The sequence below is a fragment of the Trichoderma atroviride genome, chromosome 1, assembly GCF_020647795.1.
Source record: "Trichoderma atroviride chromosome 1, complete sequence".
Classification (NCBI taxonomy): domain Eukaryota; kingdom Fungi; phylum Ascomycota; class Sordariomycetes; order Hypocreales; family Hypocreaceae; genus Trichoderma; species Trichoderma atroviride.
In genome coordinates, this window is record NC_089400.1 from 2,208,141 (window position 1) to 2,228,735 (window position 20,595).

Here is a 20,595-nt window from a genome sequence, read left to right on the forward strand (position 1 = left end):
GCAGGGTCCTGGCTCATCAACAGCATCATCGACGCGCTCGGTTTCGTCCAAGGGTCTTGCTTTCCGACGGGCATCACATGACCGTTGCCATAGGTTGTCGCGGCCGAGGATGGCTGCATGTTTATGGCATGCCAATATCACGAAGCGCCCCATAGGTTGAAGCCGCGGCAGCCTGCCAAGGAGCATACGTACCAAGTCTCATAATACATAGCACCCATTGCCGCCGGCGCAATTCACCCTCTCTCCACCCTAGACGCAATTGATTTCATTTGTTACTTGCATTGACTTTGTAAATAAAGAAAGACAAGGCTTTGGGGGCCAAAAGGGTGTTTGCTCCACCCATTGCCATCCTACGACTCAGCTCGAGCAAACAACAGCCGTGCTTGAAACGTACTATTAGTTTTGCTCTGCATACGAAGCGCCGGTGGCGGCCAGCTATGACGCCAGAACTGATATTGAAGACATTGACTCTATACAGATTTGGACATGACGGTAAGAAATAGGAGAAGAGGCTGGTCGACGGGACGATCAGCCGCAAATAGCCTCCACGCTCGGTGTCGAATCTGCGTGCCCCCTTGTTGTAGGTAGGTTGCCATGCTCGCGGCTACTAGTAGTACCTAGCAATACTGATAGAGCCCCGTCCTGCTCCCTTCTATATCCAAAACCATCCGCTTCCCATACGCACTTGGCATGTTGATGTTGGCAATTTCTACTTTGCTTGGCCAAACCTTGTTGCCCTATGCTAAGGCAGCCAGAGGATCGTAATCCCTCCTATCAGCACTCAGACAAATAATGCACAACGCAAAGAAAACAGAGCGTCTAGGCCATCTCGCCCCCCCCAGGAGCAGGATTACTGCATTGCCGTAGCAGTCATTTCTGCCGCGTGCACGTCCTTGAGCGACCTGACAGCGGCAATTGTAGCACTGACAGTTCCGTTAGGGGATGCGGAGCTCCGGCACAACCTTGGCCCCAGCCGTACAAACAGCCTAAGAACAAGTTGTGGCGGCAATATTGCGCTGTAGTCGGGGGTTCGCTCGCCACTGCAAACGCGACTCCTTTGGTTGGGTCCCGAGCAGCTTTCACAGCAAAAGTCAATCAAATCATGCTGCAGTTTTGATAATGGCATTGGAAATACCTTTGGCCTAGAAATGCAGGTGCTTTTGGCGCTCAAAGCCAAATCATGTGATCGGGCAGATGGGCAGATGGCACTGGGCTACCAAATCCAGCCAGATGCAGCCTTTTTATGCATGACAGGAGCTGGGCAGCTGGTCACAAATCAAAATCAAGGCATAGGTAGGTAATAAGCCAGTGACACGGCCGAAGCTCCTCGTCTCTCTAGCTGATGAGGGGCTCAACGCATCGACCGTCGCTAACCTTGTGACAAACCAGCAAACAAGGGCGCTCCGGCCGAATGCCTCAAGCTTGAAGAGCTTATACGTGGAATAGATACCCGGGCATCTCCTCCAAGCTGCCAGAGCCATCTTTCTGCATTTGTTTCTGGAGCCCTTCAATCTTGTCGCTCAAGCAGTGCCAGGGCAGCGTGCGTCAGTTCTGTCGAAATTCCATCGAGACACAATCGCCAGCATGGAGCTCAGCCAGCAGTCAATCCACGATGTCATTCACCCAACAGCAGCATTCTGCGATGAGAGTGTCTGGAAGCAGGCCGCTGCGGCGGCTGCCATCCACGACGCCCGAGAGATACCGTGGGAAGAGTCCCTGTTGAATCCCAAGAACCGTATCGACAGCCTTGAACCTCTCGAGCAGCCCTTGTGGCGTATTGATGGCTGCACTGCATTTGGAACCCAGTTTTATGCCGTGCCTCTTTTCATGGAGTCAATTCCTCCCTTTCGGATTGACGTCTTCATTCCTGAGCCAGCGACGCTCTCTCCCGAGCTTCGCAACGTCCTCGACATGGGAGTGGCTTTCTACACGAGAGATGAATCTCGCATCTCACAGCTTGGAGTTACTCAGCATCTGCTCCGGCTGCTTCAACATTGGACGTCGACCCTGGAGGACCCGCGCCAGATATATCAAAAGATACCCTTTGGCTCGAGGATCGTCTTCAACAACTTTCCCAAGGACGTCAGTCAAGCCCAGGCCTCCATCGCCCCGACGTACTACCTCGAGCGCCAAATGCTGTCAGTGGCATCATTCCAAAAGATCTGGGGTCCAGAGGTGGATCTGCCCCAGACAGTTGACATTCACGACGTCGTGTATCTGTCACAGTTGCACGACAGCGTCTGTCTGATCGAGTATGGGGGGAAGACCTGGATCTTCAAGGCCTTGACGAGCTACACCAAGTACCTCTACCACGAGCTGCGACAGCTTCTCATTATCCAATCCCACCCCAACGTCATGGCAAGGCCAGCTCACCTCATCACAAAGAAATGCTCCTTTGGCAGCAAGACGGCCGTGCTCGGATTCACGCTAGAGCTCCACGTTCATGGCAGCCTGCGTGACCTGATCCCCTTCTTGCAAGTACACGATCGGGTATCGCTGGCGGACAAGGCTAAATGGTCTGTCCAACTCGCCTCCGCCTTGGTGCACCTTCGTGAGACGTGCGGCGTCTTCTATCCGGACCTCCGGCTTGACAACATTGTCCTGACGGGATCTGGTGATGTTGTCATGGTTGATTTCGAACAGCGTGGCGTATGGTGCGAGTTTGCAGCACCCGAGGTCAATGCCATCGAGTACGTCCGGCTGCTGGCAATCGACGACGAGATTCCTTCGGAGATTAGAGACAAGTATGCCGCCATCCTGACGAGTATGCTTCCCGGATGGGAGGAGATGGGCCAGGGAGAAGACTACATCTGGCCGTGCAAGGGGTACAACGTGCCGTGGGCGTGCCTGACCCCCAAAGAACAGGAAGCCTGCGAAGTGTACATGCTCGGTCGCGTCCTCTGGTGCATCTTCGAGTCCAGCAGCGCTCCCCAGCGAGCCGCCGTCTGGCTCTCCTACCGCTGGGAGCCCCTGGTCGAATTCCCCGGCTACACCCGCACACCACCCGCGATGCGAGATCTCATCGATCGCTGCACTCGCGGCCGCCAAGCTGGGCTTACTAGGCTCATCGTCCGCCGCAGAGACAAGCTGGTGCTCCGAGAGTTTGAAAACACGGGAGAATCCACGGCGCAAGACGTCCAGAATGTGGCGCGCGACTGGTGGGCGAGGGAGATTGCAGACTCTGAGGCGTGGCTCCAGGAACGTGCTGAGGGCATGGAGAGGGGCGACTGGAACGAGAACTACTATGATCGGCCTACGCTGCGCGAGGTCTACGACGAGCTTGAGAAATTTCGCAAGGACAACACTTTGGGCTAAGGTTCAACATGTCAGCTGCCTGTCTAATAAAAAAACGCCTGGTCCTATGTGCGAACCGTGGGCTTGCGCTTGTGGGAGGGGAGGGGGGGGGAACGTGATTTGAGGTTTTGAGACGCACATATTAGTCTAGATATACGACGGCATGGTATTAGCACATAAAGAGATATTCTTTATAAGGGAACAAATTGATGACATTTTTCGTAATTCGATTCACAGTGAATTGACTTTGTTTGAACTCTGGTTTATTTATTTTGGCGCTCGTCTAAAAAAAAAAAAAAGGTTTGGTTTTAGTATAAATGCTACTCTATATAACCGGTACAGTAATGATACATGTGCTCCATTCCCAAAATGTGAGGAAATGATGGCAAGAATATTAAATGATAGAAGAAGAAAAAGCGAGGAAAAGAAGAGTAATAGTGTTACACCACGAACCAGCGTGGCTAAATTCTAAAAGAGTGAAATGCAATCTGCCCCCCCAAACACACAATGTTATGCAGTATTTCACTTCATCCTCTTAAAGTGTCGATAAGTGCCATCCTCTTCTTCAACCTGCCTCTTCAGACTAGCCCCCATAATCGGCGTCCTCAGCCTGCTCAGCAGCGACTTGAACTTTTCAAAGTACGACACCGGGGCGCCGAGTCTGCCAATGTCGTCGAAGACGGCCTCCAGGCTATGGAGGTGTTGGCTCGCCGCCTCAGGAAGCAAATTAAGCTCCGCAATGGCAAAGTCGGTATCCCTGTCGCCGATCAGATAGAGGTACAGGTTGTGCTCTGTTCGCGTCGTCGCGCTGCCAGTGTCGACGTCTTGATTGCGGGACACCACTGCGGAGAGGATGTGGACGAGCGTGCGGGCGGCGGAGGTTGTCTCGGAGGGCTGGAGCGGCCGGTCGCGCGTGTAGATGAAGGATTTGATGAGTTTTGTGCAGCCGAGGATGTGTTTTGCCGCCCAGGGGACGTTTGGTGGCGTTTCTATAGAAGATGTCGTTGTTGTTGTTGTTGCGTAGGCTGGGTCTGAAGCGTGTGCGTCAAAGATGCGGAGCACGCGGTCGACTCGTTGAGAAAGTTTCCTGAAAGGGTCGTTGATGGGATCTCTGGGGCGAGATACGGACTGGAAGTAGTTGAAGAAGTGGTGGTTGTCGAGCAGCATGCGGAGGACTGTATAGTCGAGATCATTGCGTTTCAACACCTTCTTTCCACGAAGCGGGCTGCTGTTGTTGCTGTCAAAGATATCTGGGCGGAACTCTTCCGGCGACATGCCGTAGACGGCTGATAGGAGTTCCCGCGACTCTTGGACTCGGCAAGATGCCATGTCATGATCCCCCCGAGACGGCTTTTGGGTCGACGACGGGGCAATGGAGACCGTCGGACAAGACGTCCAGGCGATGTTGCGAGATGGCCGTGAAAGGATCGCCGAGCTCTTGCGCGAACCCATCTTGAGTCATGGTGAGGGGCGTTTTGGGATCGTAATCGTACAGCGTCTGCTTTGCAAGTCGATCCAAGAGCCATATCAAGTGCGAGCATGGCTCGAGCTCACCGCCATGCCCACAAGAGCATGTTAGCTGCGAGGCGGCCCCGTTGCCGGAAGCGCGAATGCGAACGGACTGCGTGACGAGCTCAGTCATTTGGAAGGCATATGTGTCGCCAATGAGCCGGCATTGCTGCAGAGCAATCTTGGGTGGCTCACTAAAGACTCTTCGTACCGCGTCCTGGGCTTCTTCTGGAAGATGGTCGATGGCGTAGGAGAGCTCAGAGGGGGATTGCACAATGGCGGGCAGCTCGTCGTCTTCGTCACCATCGTCGTCAGACATGTCCGAATACGACTCGTATTCAGAGCTTGAATCTTCCACGGGTGGCCCTTGTTGGTAGCCAGCCTCTGAAGTAGCAGATAGACCCGTTCGACTGGTGGGGGACATGTCTTCGAGGGCCAGTCTGCTGAATGGGGCGACTGGTATTGGCATTGAATTGGCCGCGGGATATTAATACGAACTCGTCTGGCAGCCCCTAACCAATATATGGTTATGTTATGGCGAGAAGAGAAATCGAAGAAGGGAACACCTGGTGGTTATATAGAACGGCGCGAAGATATGATGATGTCAAGGGGGGGGGCGTATGACCTGCCAAACCAACAACATTAACCAACAGCAAGGGGGATCTAACCGGGCCTCTCTTTCCTTAGATAGTTGGCGTAAAGGCAATGATGAGGTAGAGTTGGTACATCAAATGGGAATCATACCTCGTAAGGGCACAGAAAAACTCGTGCTCCTCGCCTGTCATTGGACGAGGGGCCATGAGCTCGGAGGGAAGGCTGTCTGCCATCGACCGCAATGTGTCGCCTCATTGGAAGCCCCCAAGCCGGCCCCTGCCATGCCCAGGGATGTCATCAATGCACCTTGGAAAGGGGCTGTGAAGGCATCAAAGGCAGAGAAGCCTAGTACCAGCACAACGGAACGGCCTCTGACTGGCCTTGGCGATGCCGGGGCTGGGCCGGGGCCTTCAGCCGGTGATGTGGGACCCGGCCGGAGGCTGTTGCTATTGGCAGTTCGGCCAGGTCCATGGGATGAACACGTCGTGATACTAGAGTTCGTTATATTAAAGACTGGGATCTGAATGTTGGCTTCCAGTCTCTCATTGGACTCTCCAGATCATCCACTCTATTCATCGCACATGCCCGGATTATTTTGTCCCTGGCACCTATATCAGAGGACCATGCAATCACCAGCACAAGTTCCTGGCATGACTCCATTGTCCTGCTCTAGACTGCATATCGCGAGGCTTCTTTGCCCTATACTCAAGTCAATATCAGCCTCACCCGCCAGCTATTGGAAGATCCAAACCTGTTCCTGGAGCATGGCCAGGCCGGGACGACGGACCTAGCGTCTGCAGCCAAGGCCCTTCTGCTGCTATATCGATACCTCAACCTCAGCTGGAGGCCTGAGGCTTTCCATGATGTTACTTCTCTTGAAAAGATTCTAGAGAGGTGCTGGAGCTAGAAGAAAGAGGAGGACGCTGTAACTGCGACCTCGTGTAGTCTGCATGTTAGTTTTTGAAACCCGGCCAAAGGACCAGCTCCACAAAGGCGACCGCAAAAGAGACCCGAAAAGCGCTGCGCCACGAAGTCGCCTAGAGCGGCCCTTGTTACAGCACCGCTGCCACTGGAATGCTGCTGCTCCAGAACCCCCGGCACAGCGCTTCAGGGCTCAAACAGCAGAAGCGAACAGCGCTCTCGCAGCGGCTGCACCGCCCGCTCCAATGTCCACTTTGGCCGGCCCGTTTGTGCGGCCCGGCTGTTGGTCCCAAGGGCCGTGAAAGCATCGAGTCCATTCATAATTCACGCTTTTCTAGAACACCGCCCGGCGAGGCGAGGCCATCTCTGCGGCCTGCTTGAGAGGTTTCGGACGCGACTGAGACTTGCTCCCAAAAATACCTCTGCGGTAGATTCTGTGAGGGTCTCGAGCCCTGTCGGCAGCCCGCGAGGCGTTTTTCTTCCTCTTTTGCCCGGCCATCGAGTAGAGAGATGCGCAACCAGTGCCGCGCTCTCTCTCTGACGTCGTCTGGAGATGAAACGGTGTGTCATGTCGCCTGTAGCAGGTAAGATATTGATGACTTGGTAATGTTTCATAGCAAAAATAGGTATGGAGAGAGGCTGTCGCAGACTGCGGTTATAGGTACGTATGAATATCTCCGCTGACCGAGGCTGGTGAGAACGTCTACAGAATTGAAATCATTATTACCAGACATCCAAACACTGAAAATGATGTCATATTAGCTACCAGTGATGAGCTTCACGGATTCTACATCGTGTTTATCGTACGTCATAGAGTTCTGGTTAATACATGTAATTACTTTGGTCAATTCTTCGTCATCTATCACAACGGCAAGGGCCCATGTTGGCTGCCAGGCGAATAAAGCTGCAGCAAATCATGAATATGAAAACTGGCTCAGTGAAACGAGAAAAAGAGAAATTCTAGCCCTTCTTTTGATCAACTTGGTCAAAGGTTGGAACACGCGTGCGCAGTTGGGACATGCTGTTGATTTCTCTGGTTAAGGCCTCGGGAGGCAGGAGATGTTCGCTAGTAAACATGGCCGCAAGGTAGGCTCCGTCCAAATTCCGAAAAAAAAAAAGCAGTTTATGTGACTTGCCATGTCGTCACTTGCCGTATAAACACCCTTTGAATTTCCCAGCTCCCCAATCTGAACCCACCCCTTCCGTTCCCATAAATGTAAGACTCATTTCGTGATTTGATTTATTTATTTCTCAAGGGGTGATTGATCCGGTAACTACTGGCATTAAGGTGGAAAAAATGAAGTTGTGTGCCAGCCAAGGCGGAAAAACAGATAAAAAAAAAGATGGTGGTACGTTTAATTGTATCACTCCGTGGGCAATGTTTCGAATGCTCGGTTTAGGCAAACGTCGGTAGAGCTGCGCGTAGTCCTTCTGCAAATCGGACGGCTCGGGTGTGGACGTGCCCACTGCTCGGAGTGGCCTTGGCTGGCGACCTGCCCTTTCGTAGGATTGTCTTGATCTCTGACGAAGAAGAGGAGGACGATGATGATGAGGAAGACCGGCCCGCAGACGAAGAAATGGTCTTCTTCTGCAGGGTGCCTACAGACCGGTCGGATTGTCAATCTATGCCGTGCTGCTTCTTGAGCTGCGCTAAAGATTCCCGGCGGGCGTCGAGATCCTCTTTAGATTTTACCATCTTGTCGGGCTGATGATATAATACTGCAGACGTGTTAGAGTAGGGGTGTTACTAGCGTGATTTGGATAATGATATCCAAAAGAGACGCGCCGTCACGTACCAACGAGATAACGGTTCTGAAAGTTGAAACCGTTCAGTTTGTCACAGGCTTGCTTCGCATCCATGACATCTTCATAGACTACAAAAGCGGTACCCTTGGTGTTGTTGGCAATACCTTGACGAACTTGGCTGTTGGTTGGGTTAGCATGGCGTAACTCGTAGAAACAAAAGATATTCAAGACAGCGATGACAATGGCGATGGCGAAGAGGCAGCAATCGACCGGGTTCGTGGACATACCGAATAGGCCCAAATTTTCCAAAGAGGTCGAAGAGCTCTTCAGGAGTAACGTTGTAGCTATCAACAGGTTAGCGTCGGGTTGCACGGCACTCGACTCGATTCGAGATGTTGCGATCGATGGAGGCGTACCTCAGGTTCTTTACGAACAGAGCGCTATGAGAAATTGGTCAGCCAAGGCTCTTCCATGTCCTTTTCTCGGTCATCAAGGCGAGGCGTGCCGGCCTTTCGGTCGGAGATTCGGAGACCACGAGGCTCGCCGCACGGCCAAGACTGGCAAGAAGGCCGGAAAAACTCACCGATTGACTTCGGGGGCAAGTTTCCCGCCGCGACTACTCATCTCTTGGATGATTGAGGTTGTGGTGGTGATGCTTCAGACTCGAGTAGGGTCGGAGGTGGCGCCGGAGAGGGAATGCGAAAGATGGATTGGAAACAGAATCCCGGGTGGAGGCACAAGACGGAAGACGGCCAGAGAGAATGGGCGATTGCGGGTGGGCCCTGATAGGACGAGCACACGTGACTCGCTCTTTTCGCCTTATTTTGAGGTACGTACCGGCGCTGCTGTGCCCCCACTTTTAATATTTTCTAGTAGTGCGAATGGTTAGCGCTGGCTATCAAGACACGTTTGGGCAATCTGCGCTGCCTCGGTGAGAGGAAAAGTACGGTATGGATCGCCTATAATATGGATCTGATAAGCTGTCACGCCGTTATTGGAACAGGCGAAGAGGGAAACGAGTGCGGTTTTATTCCTACGCCATATCTGCCTCATCCACGCTCGCAAACGCCGCTCGCTTAGCCTGATCGCCGCTGCAAGCAAATACCCGCTGCCGGTAAAATCAGTCACACCATCAACGTCAAATCAACTGGCAGTCGCAGTCGCCTGGTCGCCCAACCGCGACACGGCTGCAGCACAAGAGGACAGAAACACGGTCTATCAAATCAAACCAAATCCACCCGCGACGCACAAGGCACGCCAAATTGCATCACGCGCCAGCCTGCTGCAGCGATTCACGGTGGAGACCCGTCTTTGATGAGTCAGGCGACAGGCCATTCAGGGGGCAGACTGGCCATGCACCCCACGAACGTCTCGGCTTTGACGGCCGGTTGACCAGCAAAAATCCATTTGCGGCACAGTCTGATCTTTTGCCATGAGACTAGCCTACTCGTGCTGCCAGCCAACGCTGCTTGGGTGCTCCAAGCCAAGATGCAAGTGCACGTATCCGTTATCTTATCTTTGAACAAGAAGATGCAATTCAGCCACTGGTGACGGGTTCAAGCCTCATGCGGAATTAACTGGGTACCAAGGTACGAAAAATAGCTGCTTTCGCTTCAATGACATTGAGCATCGAGCATCAAGGCCGTTCAAGTGACTGTACGTGGGCCATTGATCCTATACTTTCATGACCGAGTTATAATCTACATGAACGAAGCATCAATCGAAACGAAATACGATGTACTATTACCTACTACCTTGGCTACGAATAAAAAAAAAATTGCAGGCTCTTAACAGATACTTGATAGAAATGCATGGGATTATACAAATGGGTGCTCTTTGAGGATGAAAAATGAAGCAATATCCAAAGCTAGTACGTTGCCTAGGGTAGTACGGTAGCGCTGTGTGGTGCTCTAAGTGGATGTGAGTCTGTAGTGAAAGCCGTAACGGCGGCTAGTATTTCCAAAGCAACAAACGCTCCTTGTTCAATTGTTAACTCAGCACCCTTGCCTTAAGATTCTGACATCCTTCAAGATGCACTTCCCCCTTCCTCCATTATAAAATTGCATGTGTTTCTTGGAAATATCGCTATCATGCCAGTTTATTTGTTTCGCTCTACGTCCATCAAAGCTTTCCCTCCTGGACATCGAATATCGGAGCCACGTACGCTGAGCTGCGCTCCGTGAATTTCAGCACCATGTCGACGTCCTTTGGCCACACCCTCCTGTCTGTGTTTGACGTTTGGGACGACTCACTAGCATTCCTTTGCGAAATCCTAGAGTCCGGCGAAGCGCCATACGATGAATTTCAACTTCTCTTTGACCAGAGCCTGGCCGGCGGCGCACAAGACTGGCATTATCTGATCGACTGTGCACGGTCAATGCGATGCATGCAAGATCACGATCCCGAGAGCCTTGACGGTGGCGACATTCTTACTTCTGTTTGGAAGATACTGAATGGGTTCAATGGAGGGTCATCGGCTGTTGAGCCTTGGGGAGAGACTGATCGCCTGATTGCGCTCGCCAAAGACTTGGAGAGACATGTTGAGATTTTACCACCCGTTTTTGCGGCCTCGCAACAAGATCAGGAGACTACATCTTCAAGAAGACGGCGCGCCCAAAAACTGCGATCAGGAATAACATCTCATTACTGGGTTGACAGGCTTTCGACCCAAAGCGGCAGCATAAAGACCGAACAGAGCACGCGTTTGGATCGCTCTGTACCTGGATCTGGCTATCGCCAATGCAGCCAAGCACGATTGCACGAGGAGGCCATCCATCTGGGCGCGAGCACTGCCGTTGAGGCTTTTGGTTTTGAGGGCCAATCTTCAAATCTCTTGCCCTCACTTGACCGTCTTCGCTTGAATAACCCACGGCAGCCTCTGACTATATGTAAATCGGAGGATGAGAAGAAACCGTCAAGAAACAGGCTCTCTAGTAAATCACCTTACTTCCAGCAGCAATCGCCAGCAAAACGGAGTCCCTCAAGGAAGCGGCCCCCGGCAGGCACCATCTCATGCATCCCGTTTCCCCCTCTCGATTCACCGTCATTTGGCATCATTCAAGAGGAGCTGGCTCATGACCCGTTTTGGTTACTCATCGCCATCACGTTTCTGATAAAAACGAATGGAAAAGTAGCCCTACCTGCCTTTCGAAGGGTCAGAGAGCGATTTCCTACGCCGGCTGAGTTATTAGATCCGTCCATCGAAGGAGAGCTTCTCGACATGATACGCCACCTCGGTCTCCCCAACGTACGGCTAGCGTATATCCAAAGATATGCAAAGGCATTTATAGACGATCCCCCAAAGGCTGGCGTACGGCACAGAGTGAGAAACTACGACAAACGAGCCGTCAGTCCTCTGTGGAGAGATGCCAGCAGCGGCGACTCGGAAGATCCGGAGAGATCGCATCCACTATCCGATGGCGGCAGCCAGGATCTCGAAACGTGGGAGATCGGGCACATGACTCAGGGCAAGTATGCCATTGACAGCTGGCGCATATTTTGTCGCGACGAGTTGCTGGGTCGAGCCGAGGACTGGAACGGGAAGGGCCGGGAACCCGAGTTTCAACCTGAATGGATGAGAGTGAGGCCGGCCGACAAAGAGCTGCGAGAGTGTCTGCGCTGGATGTGGATGCGTGAAGGCTGGGAATGGGATCCGGCGACGGGAGAGCGCACGGTATTGAGGGAGGAGATGCAAAGGGCTGTGAATGAAGGGAGGGTTGAGTATGATGATATTGGAGCACTCAGAATTTTGCCCGGGCCGAGTGATGGGAATGATGTGAAGATGACATGAAGAAAGCTGGAGGAAACTGATGGTAAGTATATAAGCGCATATTATGAGAGAAAAGGTGTGGGATGGGATATTCAACCACGTAGATTAGATGGATGTTAGACAACTTGGATACATACCTATTAATCTTGGTATTTGGGTAAAGTCTTGGTATTAGGGGAGTTCGTTCTGTCAAAGCACATGGACTAGAATAAGTGTAGACGGCGAAGCGCCTAGACGAGTGACAAACTCACGTCATTCATAATGCAGAGCAGATAAGACGACATTGACAGGGAGCTTCCGCATCCGACCCGATTCAGGCTTGCCTGTTACGGGAATTCAAAACAAACGACGCATGTCTCACCACCTACCAATAGTGCGGTTGACGAGTATGTTGTTTCAAGGGACTTTGGCAGGGCTCCGTGAATCACTAGTAGTACTTAGTATAATACCTAGGTACCTGCTTTGTCTACTATGCGGGGCACCACAAACCAAAGTTCCCAAATTCGCATCATTATTCCAGTCATTGTGCAAGAAGAGAAGAGCGCCGGAATCTCTCCAAGTGGACCGGGTCTAAGTGGTCCCGTAGGCGCCACTACCTGTGATTGTTTAGGCAGGTGGGCACTTGGTCGTATTGAATGCTTCGTACTTGTAAGTGGTATTCTGCTTTGCAAATGGAGGCAGAAAATGGTCGGTTGGACAAAGTTGCCTACCGGTGTCTCGCAAAAGAAAATGCGAGTCAAATCTCCCAAAGAGCGTCGGTTTCCATTATTTGAAGTAGTATTTATTCTTGTAGGGAACTAACAACTATGTAGACGACATTGTCTGAGTTAAAGTCTCTCTTAGGGAACACAAAGAGCAGCTTTCCACCGACATGGTAAAGGAACCGTGTCAGAGTGCGCCAAAAGAAGAATGAAAAAACAACAATTCAAGTTCATGGCAAAACAGAATAGAAGCAAAAAGTCTGTGTGCCCAGGTAAAGCTTAGCTGAATAGGGATCCTCAATAGATGATGCGGCTGTGCGTCACATGCTAACTGCCTTGGACATGGTCAAGAGACAGTTTAGAAGCAGCGCACAGATAGAATTTAGAATTCAAACGTGCCTATCCCACTAACTGCTATGGAACCTAATTTCCCAGGAGGAAAACTCAAACACCACGCATACTCTGGAGCCTCTCATCCCCAACAAGACGTCGTGTCCCAAACAATGCTCTGTCTACCGAGTCAGAAAAGAGAACAGAATCAATCAATCCTACTGCCATGGATAACCTGATGCCAAGAACTTTTGCCGCGATGGCTAGTGGTACCTTCTATTATCTTAGTAGTAGTTTATTTTTGGCGTCCGTCACCCCGCTTGCCGCAGTGCGTACAGGTACTAGATCCGGCAGCCCGCAATGGCGCTCACGCGGGTATTGCTACCGCGTGCTGCAAGCATTCAATGGCCTGCCTGCGAAAGCTTGAATCGGCGCATCGCCACAGGGCCCCAATTAGGGAGGTCCAGCTGCTGCTGACCCGGACGCAGCTCTATTAGGGATCTACCTACGGAACTTGGTCTCTAGGCGAGATGTGTCAAGCTCAGGCAAGTCAAAACGCCGCCGTCAGAGGTTTTGGGCGCGCTATTCTACCCAGCGCTACAGGTACCGGCAGCAGGCCTTCATTCCGTCCGGTACAAGCCTCCCTCGGCAAAGCTACATGCCGTCGCGCACAGCCTCGCGCCGGCCGCACAAGTCCTCCGAGGGGCCACGGCAGGTACCTGCGTGAGCGCCGCCAGAAAAGCCACAGCTGGGGGGATCACTTCACTGATTCGACTCCACCACCTTGTAAAAAGTGGACACCTCGGGACCTGCAACATCACGGGATTTGGAAAGGACACAGTGGTATGTAGGAGGATAATCCGAGCGTTTTTGAGGTCATAGCCATCGCCAAACCTGCTCCCCTTCGCCCCTCCTCTTGCTGCAATCTCGCTTCTGCTTCTCCGGCGCACAATTGTCCTCATCCCACCCAATTCGACCACCCGGTGCTTCTTCTGAGCTGCCTCGGGCGCGCTGCTGCTTGTTGATCTCGCCAGCTCTTTTGCTTTGGTAGCTCCGGATCGGATCGCATCTCATCGCATCGCATCGCGCTGCGCCGAAACGCTCCTCTTGAACTTGCTCCAGGAGCTCCAGTTTGCCCAAGTCGCTGAAGAGGGCCCGCAGCCGTCGGTATCATCCTCGAGAGGCAGTCGAGGAAGCAAGGTCGAGCTTGGAATAGGAAGAAAAAAAGGTCGCAGGACAGCTCTGGTCAAAATGTCGCACCGTGGTCCTTCTGGCTATGGCATTGGCGGCCCCAGCGCCTATCCTGGAGGCGGCGGAAGTGTTGGGGTTTCCGACGAGTCCAACGGAGGCAGCATCCTGGATCAGCTGCGGCCGTACACCAGCAAGGTCGAGGATATCCTGGACACTGCCAGCGAGCCCATCAAGCCGTAAGTGGTCACGATCGCGTCAGTGGAGGCATCTCAGCAGCTAACGCGGCGGCGCATTGTAGATACATGCCCGCAATTGGGAGATTCCTGATTGTCGTCACCTTCCTCGAGGATGCGCTCCGAATCATCACCCAATGGAGCGACCAGCTGCTGTATCTTCACGATTACCGCCACAGTAAGAATTGGTCCCAGCGCATTCGCACATTGTCCAATGTGTATGTATTATTCTGGAATGCATGTGCTAACGCGTTGACCAGTTCCATCCGGAATCACCCACCTCTTCCTCCTCTTCAACGTCATCGCCATGGTCTCCTGCTCCACTCTCGTCATCGCCAGAAAGTACTCTGATTACGCTGTTGGAGGGCTCATGAGCGTTGTGGTCATTCAGGCTTTCGGCTACGGCTTGATCTTCGATCTCAACTTCTTCCTGCGAAACCTGTCCGTCATTGGTGGCCTCCTCATGGTCCTCTCTGACTCTTGGGTCCGCAAGACCAAGGCCTTTGCTGGTCTCCCCACCTTGGACGAGAAGGACAAGAAGATGTACTTCCAGCTGGCCGGTCGTGTTCTCCTCATCTTCCTCTTCATTGGCTTCGTCTTCAGCGGCGAATGGTCCTTCTGGCGCGTCCTTGTCTGCATCCTTGGCGCTGGCGCCTGCGTCATGGTCGTTGTGGGCTTCAAGGCCAAGTACAGCGCTACGCTGCTTGTCGTCATCCTGAGCGGCTTCAACCTGTTGGTCAACAACTTCTGGACTGTAAGTTTCTGCGCTGCCATCATTTGCACCCCTTCGCTAACAAGATTCCCCCCCGCAGCTTCACGAGCACCACCCCCACAAGGACTTTGCCAAGTACGACTTCTTCCAGATCCTTTCCATCGTCGGTGGTCTGCTTCTCCTGGTCAACAGTGGCCCGGGCCAGTTCAGCATCGACGAGAAGAAGAAGGTTTACTAAGTCCGACGAAAACAAAAATAACGGACAAACCCCAGTGTTTGGATTTGATGGCACACGAGCAACGCTGCTCTTCTACGATCTGGAATTGCATCACAAAAACTCTTTTGTTGGAGTTTTTTTTTTTTTCTACCCTTTTTTTGGGTTGTATGGGATCAATGGGAAGTGGATTTGCTGGTATGAGTCTACATGACGAAGTATGGACCATTTAGGACGCTGCAAGTTATGCACATACTACATGGAGAAAGAAAACAAAAAGAATTATCAATGTCGGGAGTCACGGCGGGAGAAGGGAATCGGGAAATACAAGAAAAAAAATTATATTTACTCAATGCATATGTTTTATGCCGCGCTCCGTTTACAAGTGTTTGAACCATGGTATAAGCCACCGGCTTGACTTGTTGCCTTGGAGCAGACACCAGTGTAACCCGAGGATCATGAAGGTACATGTACATGTAAAGATTTTATCAATGTCATTGGTTAGAATTGAGGATCGTGTGGGTATGATGTCGGGTAGCAACGCGAGGGGCAGCTCCGTGACAGGCTGTCGGCCGCCCGCAGCCTCGTTGGATTTGGGTGTTGATGTAAGGGCGAAACACGGTTACGATGTTTCTTTGGATAGAAGCAGTATTTTGATAAATCATCAATGGTTCGAAATCACGGGCTTGTGGTTGCCTTTGGATCACGGCCAGCCTGGCTTAAGAGCTCATGATGGCTCCTTTTCAAGTCACAGACGACTATTACGAGATTCTCGGCGTCCTACAATCCGCGGGAAAAGATGCCATCCGGGCAAGCTACAAACGACTTGCTCTGTTGCATCATCCGGACAGGAATCCAAACAATCCTAAAGCCACAGCTCAGTTTCAGCTGGTACGTCATCAAATGCTATTTTACTGAGAATCTTTGCAGTGGGATTGTAACCTCTTCTAGATCGAATCTGCCTATTCTACCCTCTTTGACCCCGACCGACGACGAGTATACGATGTCCAATATGCTTCCATACGAGCCCAACGCACAAATACGGCCGATGCCAGTAGCAAAAGCAACCCGTCGCAGCGGACAAGTGATGCGAAGTCTGAGAATTCCCAAAAGTTCAATGAACAAATGGAGGCTCTGAGCGCGGCGCTGCAGCAGCTCTATATTAGACGGAATAGGCTCGAAAGCGAGCTATTCGAGATTAGGCGCGAGTATAACCGCAGCCAAGCTGCACTCGACAAGCTGCAAAGCGAGGCAGATAAAGACGCCCAGGAAGAGGCCAGGCAGAAGAGCTGGTTTGGCTACTTCTTCTCTGCATCGCAATTAGAAGGGGACAAGGAGGAGAGGCAGAGACGCATGCTGACCAATAGGGTCGCTCAATCTGTGCGGGAGGCAGAAATAAACTCCCGCAAACGTACAATGGCCAGCAAACAATCGAGCATCGATGCTCTCAATGAGCAGATACGGCAGAAAACGGCAGACAAGGAGACGTTGCAGCAGCGAGAGAAGGCGCGGGAGGAAGCTGTTCGGTGGGCGGAGATGCGGCAGAGAGAAGCGCTGCGGAGAGAAAAGGAGAGGCAGGAAAGGGAGAAGCAGGAAAGGGAGAGGAAAGAGAGAGAGAAGAAGGAAAACGAGCGGAGAGAAAAGGAGAGAAAGGAAAACGAGAGGAGAGAACGTGAGGTGGAAGAAGAGTTACGACGAGCGTTTCGCGACATGGCTGAGGCAATGCAAAAAGAACGAGAAGCGCAGCGAGTTCGAAAGCCGCCCCAGGCGAAAAAGGAGAGGCAAGCGAATGCAAATGCATATCCAGATGCACACTGGGGGACAGAGCCGCCCAGTACGAGGCGTGGGAAGAAATTTACATCACAAAGCGCAAGCTCGAAACCGTCTACTGGAGCAACGACCAGCAAAACGGCTTGTCTTCACAAGTCCTGGTGGGATCGAGAAGAAGGGAAGCACGTGTGCGAGCGGTGCTCGACGACAACGTTTCGATTCGCTTTTCGGTGCCCGAGTTGTCGTACAGTTGCGTGTGCTAAATGCCGTGATGTGATGAAGTCCAAGGTATGTTTGAAACCTTGTATACGTGTAATGCATTGCTGTTATTAGATGCTGACCAGATGATTAGAGGCAGATGCCAGAGGTGCCGCCACAGTGGACCTGGGATTGGGATTAAGGGGATTGCTCCATGGAAGATGGTATCAACTTGCCGTTTGGGGACTCGAATCGGTTTGCTTTTTTTTTTTTTTTGGATTTGTTTCATTTCCTACCTGTTGAATATCAAGGCGTCTGACTTTAGCTTCGACTTATATATGGATACGAGATTGCGCAGTTATTCCATGTATACGTTTCATTAACAGTAATGGACATGCACGTTTCCAATCCCTAGAGCCTCTCTTATTGATAATTTTATTGTAGATATGCATCCATCTCATTTACCAAGCATCTTGAGTCTCATTCCTAGATGGATTGGCATAAAACCACTTATACTAGAGTGAGTTGGATATATGAGCATCAACACGACTATAAGTTGCGCAAATAAATGTAATTTTCCCCCAAAAACTCTTGGCTCAACCAATACATGACTCGCTTTATTATAGTGTTTTGGGTTGTATTCTGCTTTTGCAGTGTTAATTCCATTGATGTTCCCTTTAAAGATGCCCACTCGGAAATGTCGATCCCACCTCATCTACCACCACATCCACAACAGATTGTTCATTTGTAAACCAGAATCGAAGCGTCCCTTGCATCGCAAAACATGACCACCCCTCTTCATCATGCTCATGTTTCGATTGGTAAGCAGCGCAGACTCTTGTTCCTCTCAACTCAATCGACGTTTCTGGACGGTGCCGCGTGACTCGGCTGAAACACAAGCATGCAGGGCTCTTGTAAGTGCACACTGGATCTAGTCCAACCCGGCATTCGCCGAGGGCACGCTGGGAACCGTGGTGGTACTCTGCGAGAATTCCCCGGCAGAGGCCAGTTTCAGCGTCTGAATATATGTGTACGAGGGCTACGTTCTCCAGGGGAGCAGACGAGAAACACGCCTCCTGGAAAGGGGGCTTGTCGAGCCGGGCAAACGGTTCGACGTCACTATCTTGGTTGGGATAGGCACTCATGGCCGAGATGGCCGCAGGTTTTGCCACGTTGAAGACGAGCAGCAGCTGTTCTTTTACAGGCCACGTGAAATCTTGCGTTGGTCCTAGAAAACGGGGCCCGGCCATGACGTCTCCGGCCAATTGGAAGCGGAACTATACGAGTTAGATGGGAGTCTTTTTGGGGTTCGCAGGAAAAAGGGGCAATCCCATACCAAGTAAGAATAGTCGGCTACAGCCCAGGGAGATTTCGTGAATCTGTGTGGAGCACGAATTCCAAAATGCGTGAGCCGGTCTTTTGGAGGGAATGGAACGTAGACCCAAGCAGTGTGGCGTTGACGTTGGCGTGAAAGTCGATTAAACGTGGCATCGGGATGAGGACGTCTGCGTGTATGGCCGTGTATGGCGAGGGTGGATCCATTTGCTACGAAGAAAGTAAGGCCATGCACTTTTTTGAGATCAATGGTGGCGACTTGGACGGTGCCTGTCATCTTTGGCATGTTTCGAAGACTTTGTAAAGGAGGCGGCGCAGGCGTGTCCCAGAGTTGCAGATCGGCTGCCTCCTTTGGTACTTGCAAACGAGCCAGGCCCGACTATTGCGTTTAGTCAATGAGGCTGTACTGTAGATGTGGTGAAGATGTGTTGGTCGAGAGTGTCACGTACTTGAAATTGTACCATCACGTCTCCTAACCGATCCTGCGTCTCTATGATGTATACTTCCGTGTCCGATCGTTTACCGGCAAATGGGGGATAGTCTGCCAGCTTCTCGATTCGTTTCAGCCCCCAGTTGTCAATCGTAATCCTGACAATTGGGGCAAGACAGCTTTTCAACACGGCATGGCCATCTCGTTCCCACGAGACGATTCTGGAGAGTGGTAGTGATGGCTGCCGGCTCAGGGCCCGGCCGTCCCAATCAGCAGCCAGGTCAAGAACAGTACGATAGCGGCTAAGAGGGCTCGGCTGAGCATATGCCCCTATTATATGCAATATCTCTGCTGGCAAGGCCGTCAACTGGGGTAGGCAACAGGCTGTCGCAGCAAGCTGCATCGTCTTGTTTGCATCAGCATCAGGGGCCAATCGAAAAGACGGAGCCCCGTGCCACGGTCTTCTCCACGCCGCCGTCAACCACAGTCGATGTAGCGAATCGCCGGCTTTACAGCGTTGCCGAAATAAGTTGTAGCAATCGACGTGAATCGTTGCAGCGTCTGGCGCTCCATCGTTGCATTGAGAGCATGAGGGCTTGCGGCAGAAGTGCCACTCGATATCCAGTACTGCATCATCACTGGCACCGTGGTCTGGGAACGTATACGCATTGATGACTTGAATGGAGCGACTCTTCCGAATGGCTACGCTAAAGTATCAGCAACAGCTCAGGAATATGAGATTGAAAAGATATATCAGTACCCGCAACGATTTTCTGCCCAAGGCTGAACTCATCACCACAGGCTCCGCACCGGGGATGTAAATGGATATGCGGCCGACTCATGATGAACTGATTGAAGAAAGACTGGGTAGGTGGCTCATCAGCAGGTCCGGCGTCGTCAAAGACTGAAAAGCCTGTTGTTTAGGCATCTATTTATTTATATTAGGACGGCGGAAAAGATGCAATCCGTGTATGAATAATACTCCATTGTGGTTGGGATATGGTGACGCCACATACGGTTTGGCTTGAAGATTCCGCGATCCGGGCGTAGCATCATTCGCCGGAAAAGGCAATAATGTCGCCTAGTGTGGTAGGATCCGATGCCAAGTTTGTCGGGGATATCAGACGAGGCACCGGGGATTAGCGATGCCGGCATGATACAGAAACGGTAACTACAAGTATTGATGTTCTCTGAATTGGTGGTTTACTTGATAAATTAAATAAAAAACCAAAACTCGAATAGGAATATACAAGTCGGCACTTTATACTATTTTGAATGTGACTCTGTGTGAATCAGTTTATATAGATATTACTTCTCAGACGCTGGAAAGTACCGCGCCCAGCGAATGTAGCAGCTCGCCATCTATTACCCCAAACAGATGTATCAGTAGCATCGGCTATTAGCATTACTAATACGCAACGTACATGTGTGTACCGTACCTATTGCTGCTTCCATCGGCCAGTTTCAAAGCCATTTAATAGCTAGATGGCACTTTTCATACAAAATTCCCACTATAAATGCTTATATCTACCCATCTCCATCCAGTCAACCGCCGTAGTCGTTCCTAGGCCTCATTTTCTTCCCATTTCTTTTTCTCAATATATGATTAAGCGAAATGAAAGACATCAAATCCATCAACACCAATCAC

The 20,595-nt window shown here is 51.5% G+C and overlaps 8 protein-coding genes across 8 annotated transcripts; 4 read left to right on the forward strand and 4 right to left on the reverse strand.

The window, feature by feature from the left end:
- Positions 1-1,584: 1,584 nt before the first annotated feature.
- TrAtP1_000827 (uncharacterized protein) lies at positions 1,585-3,315 on the forward strand (the record flags this gene model as incomplete). Its single annotated transcript, XM_014090810.2, has 1 exon — positions 1,585-3,315. One exon carries the CDS (start codon positions 1,585-1,587, stop codon positions 3,313-3,315), a length of 1,731 nt encoding a protein of 576 aa, XP_013946285.2.
- A 501-nt stretch (positions 3,316-3,816) lies between these two features.
- TrAtP1_000828 (uncharacterized protein) lies at positions 3,817-4,746 on the reverse strand (the record flags this gene model as incomplete). The annotated part of the gene is made up of 1 exon (XM_014090811.2): positions 3,817-4,746. The coding sequence occupies one exon, from the start codon at positions 4,744-4,746 to the stop codon at positions 3,817-3,819; it is 930 nt and encodes a 309-aa protein (XP_013946286.2).
- A 75-nt stretch (positions 4,747-4,821) lies between these two features.
- TrAtP1_000829 (uncharacterized protein) lies at positions 4,822-5,227 on the reverse strand (the record flags this gene model as incomplete). Its single annotated transcript, XM_066110734.1, has 2 exons — positions 4,822-4,843; positions 4,917-5,227. The coding sequence occupies 2 exons, from the start codon at positions 5,225-5,227 to the stop codon at positions 4,822-4,824; spliced, it is 333 nt and encodes a 110-aa protein (XP_065966807.1).
- A 2,709-nt stretch (positions 5,228-7,936) lies between these two features.
- Positions 7,937-8,688, reverse strand: TrAtP1_000830 (uncharacterized protein; the record flags this gene model as incomplete). Its single annotated transcript, XM_014090812.2, has 5 exons — positions 7,937-8,037; positions 8,115-8,242; positions 8,352-8,408; positions 8,481-8,504; positions 8,648-8,688. The coding sequence occupies 5 exons, from the start codon at positions 8,686-8,688 to the stop codon at positions 7,937-7,939; spliced, it is 351 nt and encodes a 116-aa protein (XP_013946287.1).
- A 1,570-nt stretch (positions 8,689-10,258) lies between these two features.
- Positions 10,259-11,854, forward strand: TrAtP1_000831 (uncharacterized protein; the record flags this gene model as incomplete). The annotated part of the gene is made up of 1 exon (XM_066110735.1): positions 10,259-11,854. One exon carries the CDS (start codon positions 10,259-10,261, stop codon positions 11,852-11,854), a length of 1,596 nt encoding a protein of 531 aa, XP_065966808.1.
- A 2,261-nt stretch (positions 11,855-14,115) lies between these two features.
- On the forward strand, positions 14,116-15,238 carry TrAtP1_000832 (uncharacterized protein; the record flags this gene model as incomplete). Its single annotated transcript, XM_014090814.2, has 4 exons — positions 14,116-14,291; positions 14,354-14,466; positions 14,549-15,042; positions 15,101-15,238. The coding sequence occupies 4 exons, from the start codon at positions 14,116-14,118 to the stop codon at positions 15,236-15,238; spliced, it is 921 nt and encodes a 306-aa protein (XP_013946289.1).
- Positions 15,239-15,943: 705 nt separating this feature from the next.
- On the forward strand, positions 15,944-17,384 carry TrAtP1_000833 (uncharacterized protein; the record flags this gene model as incomplete). The annotated part of the gene is made up of 3 exons (XM_014090815.2): positions 15,944-16,105; positions 16,166-17,272; positions 17,337-17,384. 3 exons carry the CDS (start codon positions 15,944-15,946, stop codon positions 17,382-17,384), a joined length of 1,317 nt encoding a protein of 438 aa, XP_013946290.2.
- A 475-nt stretch (positions 17,385-17,859) lies between these two features.
- TrAtP1_000834 (uncharacterized protein) lies at positions 17,860-19,789 on the reverse strand (the record flags this gene model as incomplete). Its single annotated transcript, XM_066110736.1, has 4 exons — positions 17,860-18,459; positions 18,519-18,896; positions 18,967-19,649; positions 19,708-19,789. 4 exons carry the CDS (start codon positions 19,787-19,789, stop codon positions 17,860-17,862), a joined length of 1,743 nt encoding a protein of 580 aa, XP_065966809.1.
- Between the last annotated feature and the right edge of the window lie 806 nt (positions 19,790-20,595).